The sequence below is a fragment of the Lynx canadensis genome, chromosome A2 (genome assembly GCF_007474595.2).
Source record: "Lynx canadensis isolate LIC74 chromosome A2, mLynCan4.pri.v2, whole genome shotgun sequence".
Taxonomy (NCBI): domain Eukaryota; kingdom Metazoa; phylum Chordata; class Mammalia; order Carnivora; family Felidae; genus Lynx; species Lynx canadensis.
Genome location: NC_044304.2, coordinates 60,685,739 through 60,696,353, shown reverse-complemented (window position 1 = coordinate 60,696,353; position 10,615 = coordinate 60,685,739). Strand labels below are relative to the sequence as shown.

The following is a 10,615-nucleotide window of genomic DNA, read 5'->3' as shown; positions in this document are numbered from 1 at the left end:
TCTTTTTTTTTTTTTTAATTTTTTTTTCAACGTTTATTTATTTTTGGGACAGAGAGAGACAGAGCATGAACGGGGGAGGGGCAGAGAGAGAGGGAGACACAGAATCGGAAACAGGCTCCAGGCTCCGAGCCATCAGCCCAGAGCCTGACGCGGGGCTCGAACTCCCAGACCGCGAGATCGTGACCTGGCTGAAGTCGGACGCTTAACCGACTGCGCCACCCAGGCGCCCCTTAAGAAACTTTTTAAATGTTTGTTTGTTTTGAGAGACCGAGTGTGAGCGGGGGAGGGCAGAGAGAGAGAGAGGGAGACACAGAATCCGAAGCTGCTCCAGGCTCTGAGCTGTCAGATCCCAGGGCTCGAACCCACGAAACACGAGCTCAAGTCAGACGCTTAACTGACTGAGCCACCCAGGCGCCCCTTTCCTTTTCTTTTTAAATAATATTATTTGGAGGCAGAACTCAGCAGCTTGATTTCTAGAATCTGGGGACGAGCTCCGCTCACATCCGAGTCCCAAGGAAGGGTTCCGGTGAGAGAGCGGTACGTCCAAGTCCGGCGAACGCCAAGCTGTCCCGGAGGCCCTTTCCCTGCCAGTGCGAGCTACAGGAGGGCGAGACTTCACCTCCGCACCACCCACGTTCCGAACCTGAACCACCGCGCACACGCCGACCGTGGCAGGCCGAGGAGAGGTGCATGGCTGGCGTTCCCGGGCTGCTTGTTGCGGGGAAGTCCAGCTCTCAGCATTGCTCCCAGAGGAGGAGCCCGCCGACCTGCCACCGAAGTCAGGCTGCGCCCGGGCCGAAGAGACCCCGCCTACCTGCCTGCGGGGCCGCCCTGGCTGAGACCCAGACCTTCAGCAGCCTCGCCCGGGTCAAGCAGCAAGCACGCGAGCAGACCCGCTCCGACTGAGAAGCCCCACCCGTCTTGCTGCTGCTCGGCGGCCCCTCAGCGCCCGGGAGGTCCCGCCCCGACATAGAGACCCCGCCCACTAGCGGGCCTGCCCACGAAGACGAGCCCCGCCCCAGCCGGGAGGCAAGGCCCCACCCCCGCAGACAGGTTCCTGCCCGGATCGGGAGACCCCGCCAATTCCGCGGGGTCGAACCCGGCCAAGCGCGGGATCTGATTTGGTCTCGTCTGCCATCGTAGCCTCCCGAGGGTTGACCTTTGCCCTGAGCTCGCCCCGCCCCGTCTCCCCTCCCGGCGCCGTGGTACATCCGGCGCGTTGCGCTTGGCCCAAGATGGCGGCGCCCGTGTGCTTCCGCGGGCTCAGGCTGCGGGTGAGTGAGCGACGCTGGCGGGGTCCTGCGGTTCGTAGTCGGGGCCTTAGTCTCCGTGTCACGTGCTCCTTATCTCACAGGCGCTGTCTTGGAGCCGAGAGCTGCCGTGCTCCTGGTGCGCCCTGCACACGTCCGCGGTCTGCACTAAGGTGAGCACGGCCGGGCGCGTGGGCGGTGTGGCCGCGGCTTGGGTCGGTGGGTGATCTCAGTGTCACGGCCCCTCCCTGCTTCTAGAACCGGGCGGCCCGAGTCAGAGTGGGCAAGGGGGACAAGCCGGTGACTTACGAGGAGGCGCATGCTCCGCACTACATCGCTCACCGCAAGGGCTGGCTGTCGCTGCATACAAGGTGAGGGGGCAGCGGGGGCCGCTGTGCTGGGGGCTGTGGGAAGGAGAAGTTCTTGGCTGCGGCCTGTGACACAGCGTGAGATAAACACGTGCAAGAGGCTTCTTTCAGCTCCTACTTTTTCACAGGTTTTATTTCCAGATTTCATATTCGTGAGTTGTGTGCGGCGTGTGCTGTCACCCTCATTCTTAGACGGGGCAGAGCAGCGACCTCGCGTACTCCTCCGCTGAGGTTGAGCGAGGCTTTGCCTTCTTGTTTCAGCGTCCGTGCTGTAAGCAAGTGTTCTTTTTGAGATCTGCTAGTGCTCCGTTTTTACGATTTTGTGCTTTTCGTCGGTGATTCCACCGCCTTAAAATAACCCAGATGCTGAACCGTGAAGCACAAGAAGGGTGTGACGCACATTGCAGAGAAAATCTGCACGTCGGGTGGGCTTTCTTTCAGGCATGAGTTACAATGCTGCTGGCAGAGAGTTCAGTGTTAATCGCCGTTTGTATTAAACAAGGTGTCTTTAAACAGAAACATGTGAAACGAAGTTACGTATTGATGTGTTGACCAAAATATCTTAATCAAGGGCATACAGAACGTAACCCTGTATTTCCCCCAGGAGCGATGGTTCGTGTTGCCTACTTCGTTGTTCATGGTGATTTTATAGAATATAACCATTAGCTGATTAGGATCAGCTGTATTTTCTTCATTATGAGTGTTCTCAGCTTTTGGATGTGTTGAGATCCATCTGTCTAGAAACTTACTTAAAATACACATGACTGCCCTCCACCCTGTTCAGGTTCTGGTCCTAAGGTCTGGGGATGGGTGTGGATGCTCTAAGATGTGCAGGAGTTGCAGGAGCTATACTGAGAATTCACTGGTTGAGACTGCGTACCTGGCTGGTGAGAGAGTTCATGGCCCCTATCTCTGAAGCTGGTGGCCTCATCTCTCGGGACCAAAGGGTGGCCAGTGCTTCTATAAGGAGCCCAGAAAGAGTGTGAAAGAGCTAGACAAAAAGGATCATCTGGCTTTTGTGCCCTGTTAAGGCCTTGCTCTTCTATTTTGTAAAACAAGGATAACCAATAATATCTACTTCACAGGATTTGTTTGGGAATTTAATGAAATAATGTACTTTGAACCAAAAAATTTTTTTAAAATATAATTTACTGTTAAATTGGCTTACATACAACACCCAGTGCTTACATACAACACCCAGTGCTCATCCCAACAAGTGCCCTCCTCAATGCCCATCACCCATCCCCCCCTCCCCCCAATCCACCCTGTTTGTTCTCTGTATTTAAGAGTCTCTTGTGGTTGCCTCCCTCCCTCTCTGTACCTTTTTTTCCCCCTTCCCTTCTCCTCTGGTCTTCTGTTAAGTTTCTCAAGTTCCATATATCAGTGAAAACATGTGATATCTGTCCTTCTTTCACTGACTTACTTCACTCAGCATAATACCCTCCAGTTCCATCCACTTGCTGCAAATGGCATGATTTCATTCTTTCTCATGCCAGTAGTATTCCATTGTATATATAAACCACATCTTCTTATCCATTCGTCAGTTGATGGACATTTAGGCTCTTTCCATAATTTGGCTATTGTTGAAAGTGCTGCTATAAACATTGGGGTACATGTGCCCCTATGCATCAGCACTCCCGTATCCCTTGGGTAAATTCCTAGCAGTGCTATTGCTGGGTTGTAGGGTAGGTCTATTTTAATTTTTTGAGAACCTCCACACTGTTTTCCAGAGTGGCTGCACCAGTTTGCATTCCCACCAACAGTGCAAGAGGGTTCCATTTCTCCACATCCTCTCCAGCATCTATAGTCTCCTGATTTGTTCATTTTAGCCACTTCTGGCGTGGGTGGTATCTCAGTGTGGCTTTGATTTGTATTTCCCTGATGATGAGTGACGTTGAGCATCTTTTCATGTGTCTGTTGGCCATCTGGATGTCTTCTTTGGAGAAATGTTCATGTCTTCTGCCCATTTCTTCACGGGGTTATTTGTTTTTTTTGGGTGCTGAGTTTGGTAAGTTCTTTATAGATTTTGGATACTAACTCTTTATCCGATATGTCATTTGCAAATATCTTTTCCCATTCCATCGGTTGCCTTTGAGTTTTGTTGATTGGTTCCTTTGCAGTACGGAAGCTTTTTATCTTGATGAGGTCCCAATAGTTCATTTTTGCTTTTAATTCCCTTACCTTTTGAGATGTGTTGAGCAAGAAATTGCTGTGGCTGAGGAGGTTGTTGCCTACTTTCTGCTCTAGGGTTTTGATGGTTTCCTGTCTCACATTTAGGTCTTTCATCCATTTTGAGTTTATTTTTGTGAATGGTGTAAGAAAGTGGTCTAGTTTCATTCTTCTGCATGTTGCTGTCCAGTTCTCCCAGCACCATTTGCTGAAGAGACTGTCTTCTTTCCATTGGATGCTCTTTCCTGCTTTGTCAAAGATTAGTTGACCATACTTTGTGGGTCCAATTCTGGGTTCTCTATTCTATTCCATTGGTCTATGTGTCTGTTTTTGTGCCAATACCATGATTACAACTTAGTAGTAGAGGCTAAAGTCTGGGATTGTGATGCCTCCTGCTTTGGTTTTCCTCTTTAATATACTTTGGCTATTTGGGGTCTTTTGTGGTTCCATACACATTTTAGGATTGTTTGTTTTAGCTTTGAGAAGAATGCTGGTGCAGTTTTGGGATTGCATTGAATGTGTAGATTGCTTTGGGTAGTATTGACCTTTTAACAATATTTATTCTTCCAATCCATGAGCATGGGATGTTTTTCCATTTCTTTGTGTCTTCTTCAATTTTCTTCATAAGCTTTCTGTAGTTTTCAGCATATAGAGCTTTTACATATTTGGTTAGGTTTATTCCTAGGTATTTTATGGTTCTTGGTGCAGTTGTAAGTGGGATCAGTTTTTTTCTCTTTCTGTTGTTTCATTATTGGTGTATAAAAATGCAGCCGATTTCTGTACATTGATTTTGTACCCTCCGACTTTGCTGAATTCATGTATCAGTTCTAGCAGTCTTTTGGTGGAGTCTTTCGGGTTTTCTGTATAGGGAATCGTGTCATCTGCGAAAAGTGAAAGTTTGACTTCTTCTTTGCCAGTTTTGATGCCTTTTGTTTCATTTTGTTGTCTGATTGCTAATGCTAGCACTTCCAACACTATGTTAACAGCAGTGAGAGTGGACATCCCTGTCGTGTTCCTGACCTCAGGGGGAAAGCTCTCAGTTTTTCCCCATTGAGGATGATGTTAGCTGTGGGCTTTTCATCTATGGCTCTTATGATCTTTAAGTATGTTCCTTCCATCCCGACTTTCTTGCAGGTTTTTATTTAGAAAGGATGTTGTATTTTGTCAAATGCTTTTTCTGCATCGATTGACAGGATCATATGGTTCTCCTCCTTTGTTTTATTAATGTGATGTATCACATTGATTTGCGAATGTTTAACCAGCTCTGCAGCCCAGGAATGAATCCCATTTGCATGGTGAATAATTAGTTTTATGTGCTGTTGAATGTGATTTCTTAGTATTTCATTGAGAATTTTTGCATCCATGTTCATCAGGGATATTGGCCTGTAATTCTCCTTTTTTGTGGGGTCTTTGGTTTGGGAATCAAGGTAATGCTGGCTTCATAGAATGAGTCTGGAAGTTTTCCTTCCGTTTCTGTTTTTTGGAACATCTTGAGAAGGATAGGTATTAACTGTGCTTTAAATGTCTGGTAGAATTCTCTTGGAAGCCATGTGGTCTAGGACTCTTATTTGTTGGCAGATTTTTGATAATTGATTGAATTTCTTCACTAGTTATGGGTCTGTTCAAATTTTCTGTTTCTTTCTGTTTGAGTTTTGATAGTTGTGGGTATCCAGGAATTTGTCCATTTCTTCCAGGTTGTGCAGTTTGTTGGCATATAATTTTCATAGGTGTTCTCTGATAATTGCTTCTATTTCTGAGTGATTGGTTGTGATAATCCATTTTCTTTCATGGTTTTATCTCTTTGGATCCTCTCTCTTTTTGAGAAGTCTGGCTAGGGGTTTATCAATTTTGTTTATTTTTTCAAAAAACCAACTCTTGGTTCTATTGATCTATTGATCTGTTTTTTTGGATTATATATTGTTTATTTGTGCTCTGATCTTTATTATTTCTCTTCCCCTGCTGGGTTTCGGTTTCTCTGTTGTTCTGCTTCTAGTTCTTTTAGGTGTGCTGTTAGATTTTTGTGTTTGGGATCTTTCTTGTTTCTTGAGATAGGCCTGGATTGCAATGTATTTTCCTCTTAGGACTGCCTTTGATGCATCCCAAAGGGTTTGGATTGTTGTGTTTTCATTTTCATTGGTTTCCATGTATTTTTAAATTTCTTCTTTAATTGCCTGGTTGACCCATTCGTTCTTTTTTTTAAAATTTTTTTTTTTTTTCCAACGTTTATTTATTTTTGGGACAGAGAGAGACAGAGCATGAACAGGGGAGGGGCAGAGAGAGAGGGAGACACAGAATCGGAAACAGGCTCCAGGCTCTGAGCCATCAGCCCAGAGCCTGACGCGGGGCTCGAAACTCACAGACTGTGAGATCGTGACCTGGCTGAAGTCGGGACGCTTAACAGCCTGCGCCACCCAGGCACCCCCATTCATTCTTTAGTAGGATGTTCTTTAATCTCCACGTATTTGGGGGGTTTTCCACACTTTATGCTGTGATTAATTTCAAGTTTCATAGCATTGTGATCTGAAATGTGCTGGTATGATAATCAATTCTCTCATATTTATTGAAGGCTGTTTGTGACCCATTATGTGAACTATCTTGGAGAATGTTCCCTGCGCACTTGAGAAGAACGTATATTCTGCTGCTTTGGGATGAAAAGTTCTAAATGTATCTGTTAAGTCCATCTGGTCCAGTGTATCATTCAGGGCCATTGTTTCTTTATTGATTTTCTGTCTAGATGACCTGTCCATTGTTGTAAGTGGAGTGTTAAACTGCCCCTGCAGTTACCACATTCTTATCAATAAGGTTGTTTATGTTTGTGATTAGTTGTTTATCTATTTGGGTGCTGCCGAATTCAGTGCATAGACATTTATAATTGTTAGTTCTTCCTTATGGATAGACCCTGTAATTATTATATACTTCCCTTTTTTCCTCTCTTGTTACAGCCTTCAGTTTAAAATCTAGTTTGTCTGATAGAAGTATGGGTACTCCAGCTTTCTTTTGACTTCCAGTAGCATGATAGATAGTTCTCCATCCCCTCAGTTTCAATCTGAAGGTGTCCTCAGGTCTAAAATGGGTCTCTTGTAGACAGCAAATAGATGGGTCTTGTTTTTTTTATCCACTCTGATACCCTATGTCGTTTGGTTGGAGCACTTAGTCCATTTACATTCAGTGTTATTATTGAAAGATATGGGTTTAGAGTTTTTGTATTATCCGTAGATTTCATGCTTGTAGTGATGTCTCTGGTCCTTTGTGGTCTTTGCAGCATTTCACGCACAGTGTCCCCCTTAGGATCTCTTGTACGGCTGGTTTAGCGGTGATGAATTCCTTCAGTTTTTGTTCATTTGGGAAGACCTTTATCTCTCCTATTCTGAATGACAGGCTTGCTGGATAAAGGATTCTTGGCTGCATATTTTTCCTGTTCATCACATTGAATATTTCCTATACTCCATTCTGGCCTGCCAAGTTTCAGTAGATAGGTCTGCTACTACCCTTATGTGTCTACCCTTGTAGGTTAAGGCCTGTTTATCCCTGACTGCTTTCAGAATTCTCTCTTTTAACTTTGTATTTTGCCAGTTTCACTATGATATGTCATGCAGAAGATCTATTCAAGTTACGTTCGAAAGGTGATTCGGATGCCTCCTGGATTTCAATTCTGTTTCCTTCCCCAGATGGGAGAAGTTCTCAGCTATGATTTCTTCAAGTACAGCTTCTGCCCCTTTCTCTCTCTCTTCTTCTGGACCTCCTATGATACAGATATTGTTCCGTTTCACTGAATCACTTAGTACTGTAATTCTCCCCTTGTGATCCAGAATTTTTTTATCTTTCTTTTTCTCAGTTTCATCCTTTTCCATAATTTTATATTCTGTTTCACTTAATCTCCCCTATGCCTCTTCAGTCCTTGCTGTCACTGCCTCTAGTTTATTTTGCACCTCATTTATTGCATTTTTTAATTCATCATAACTATTTTTTAGTTCCTTGATCTTGGCAGCAATAGATTCTCTGCTGTCTTGTATGCTTTTTTCAAGGCCAGCGATTGATCTTATGACTATTATTTATCTTGTTCAGTTATGTTGTTTATATCTGTTTTGATCAATTCTTTAGCTATCATTTCTTCCTGGAATTTCTTTTGAGGAGAATTCTTCCATTTCATCATTTTGGCTAGTTTCCTGTCCCTTATGTGTTTTAAAACGTTGTTATGTGTCCTGCACCTGTGAGCACTACTATATTAAAGAGGAGTGATACACTGTCCAGGGCCTGGCCCTTCAGGAGGTGTTTTTTGGAGTGTGTTACTTGCTCTCTGTTGTTGTGACTTTGGTTACCTTATCTCCCTACTCATAGTGATGTTTTGAACCCTCCATCAGTTGTGCTTTGATTTGTTTGCTGAAGTAGCCCTTAATAGGAAAACAAACAAAAAAACAGAAAACAAAAACAAACACACAAACAAAAAAAACCCCAAAAACAAAAAACCAGAAACACCAGCTACAAGTAAACAGCAGGGTGGAGGTGGTGCTGATTGAAGAGGCCTTATCCCATACAAAGAAATGACAGGGACAGGGAAAAAGAAAAAATAAAAATTGACCGGACAGAGAAACTATACGGCTTAATCCAGAGAGACAGAAAGGAAAATAAAAAAAGGAGGTGTAGAACATGTATCAAAAGAAGATTAAATGTGTCTGCTTAAACAAACCACAACCAGAATAACCCGATTGGAGGAGGGAAGATATGAGAAGGAAAAAAGGAAGAACATATCTATATAATAAGAATTGTCTGAGAATTAATCCAGGCAGTGCAGCAGCACAGGTCTGGAGGAGCATCTATCTGTCTGTCTTCAGCATCAAGCCTGCTCGAGTATCCAGGAGATTCGTAGTTACCCGGCACAGAGGGGCATGGTTTGGTGTAGGTGGGTCCCGCCTCCACTGGGGGCCCCGCTGTCTGATCCCTGAGGACCCACCTTGGTGGTGATGGGGAGAAAAATGGCGACACCCCAGTCTCTCCTCCACAGACTGGGTGTCCCAAACCACTCTGTTCGAGCCGTCCTTACTGTGCCACGGGTGCAAAAGAGGCGGTTTGCCCTGCTCCGCTGACTCCTGTGCCTCCCTGGTGCTTGGCTGGGATTCAAACTCCTGCTCCATGCACCCCAGTACTGGGGAAGTGCCGCTTGGCACCACCCGATATATGGTCTCTGGCTGGCAGGCGCAGGCAGTCTTTGTGCTTTGAGCGGATGTATGCCTTCTTCCCACAGCACTCCAGGGAGGGGATCGCTTTCTCCTACTGCAGACTGTGTCTCTGACCTAGCCACCAGTCTGGGGCAGGCTCCGCTCCTCCTCAGGTGCGCGGTCAGGGCAGCCAGCCCCCAGAGTAAGCCCCGCAGTTAGAGAGTGGATCTCTTCCTCCTGGTCCATGATTTTCTCTTGTCCAAATACAGTCCTATGCTTCCCCAGCCTCTGTTTCTCTTCCCTTTGTCTCTCTGCAGAAGGGGATCCCCCCACTCGGTTCATTTTCTCTCTCCCAGTTCACAATCATGCACCTATGGCCTGTCAGGTCCCAGTGGGTCCCTGGAAGCTACTTTGTCACTTTGCCTTCTGGACTCTTGGAGTTCAAAGTCCTTTGGCTTCAACACTGCTTTGTTTGAGAGACGAGGGAACTTCGGGTCCCCCTACTTCTCTGCCATGTTGGCCCCCCTGTACTTTGGACTTTAAAGTGGTACTCTTTTTATTTCACTTATGGAAGAAAAGAGAAGAAGCCAGGGTGGGGGGTGGAATTGAGTGCCAAGTGCTCTTGGATGTTACCTCCGGAGGTTTTTGCTGATTCTTCACGGTGCCCTTCTCTCTTCAGGTAACCTGGATGGGGAGGACCATGCTGCAGAGCGAACAGTGGAGGATGTTTTCCTTCGAAAGTTCATGCTGGGCACTTTTCCAGGGTGTCTAGCTGACCAGGTTATCCTGAAGCGCCGGGCTAATCAGGTGGAGATCTGTGCCCTGGTCCTGAGGCAGCTGCCTGCATACAAGTTCTACTTCCTGGTGGGTTACAGTGAAACTCTGCTCTCCCACTTTTACAAATGTCCTGTCCGTCTGCACCTCCAAACTGTGCCCTCCAAGGTTGTGTACAAGTACATCTAGCATAGTCACTTTTTTTGCATCAGGCTTGAGCCTGCCAAGGACAGGAATGTGTGGGAAAGGGGTGAAGTGGGAATGGGGAAAATGTATCCCTTCAGTGAACTGAGGATTCGTTTTCAAAGCTGCTGTTCAATAAATACTTTCCATGTTGTCTTGCCTCTTGGTTTGTCTTTACTCTTTAGAGAACTGGAATAGAGTCCTTTTGAGGGTACTCCAAGGCTCCCAGACAGGCCAGGCCGCCAGTTGTTCGAGGTTTGGGTAACAGCTGCAATGCAATGATTATCTTGTGCCAATCACTTTATCAGGAACTTTACTGAAAGTTCTTTGTTTTCTCTCAAAATGGAAAGATCCGTTTTTGGTGATTATAAAATAATGTTGAGTTTAAATAATTTTAAACAATATATACATGTGTCGACCATGAAAGTTTCTTGTAATTCTCCCACAGAGAGAATGACTGGGTACAGTTTATTTGCAGATGCACCTCCCCCCTCCCCCCCGCCGCCCAGAAACACCCTAATGCGTACCCATTGTTTTATTACACAAGCTTTCAACAGAGCAGCGACTCTGTGCCACAGACTCTTCTGAGTGCTCGGAATCCATCAGTGAACAAAACATTCTGTTCCAGGATCCCTGCCTCCGTGACACTTGTGTCTCTGTGGAGGTGGGCATGACTCCAAGCAGGTGAGGGAGGTAGACCTATAGCTCAGTGGGA

At 45.8% G+C, this 10,615-nt stretch overlaps 1 protein-coding gene across 1 annotated transcript; it reads left to right on the top strand.

The window, feature by feature from the left end:
- Positions 1–1,025: 1,025 nt before the first annotated feature.
- MRPS24 (mitochondrial ribosomal protein S24) lies at positions 1,026–10,061 on the top strand. Its single transcript, XM_030307579.1, has 4 exons — positions 1,026–1,274; positions 1,355–1,423; positions 1,509–1,617; positions 9,620–10,061. The coding sequence occupies exons 1-4, from the start codon at positions 1,236–1,238 to the stop codon at positions 9,904–9,906; spliced, it is 504 nt and encodes a 167-aa protein (XP_030163439.1). The 5' UTR covers positions 1,026–1,235; the 3' UTR covers positions 9,907–10,061.
- Positions 10,062–10,615: the final 554 nt, after the last annotated feature.

Excerpts from the sequence above, each read along its gene's own strand:
- MRPS24 (XM_030307579.1), top strand. The coding sequence starts at position 1,236 with ATGGCGGCGCCCGTGTGCTTCCGCGGGCTCAGGCTGCGG. Across the intron at positions 1,424-1,508 it reads CGTCCGCGGTCTGCACTAAG|AACCGGGCGGCCCGAGTCAG; the intron begins GTGAGCACGGCC and ends CCCTGCTTCTAG. Across the intron at positions 1,618-9,619 it reads GGGCTGGCTGTCGCTGCATA|CAGGTAACCTGGATGGGGAG; the intron begins CAAGGTGAGGGG and ends CCCTTCTCTCTT.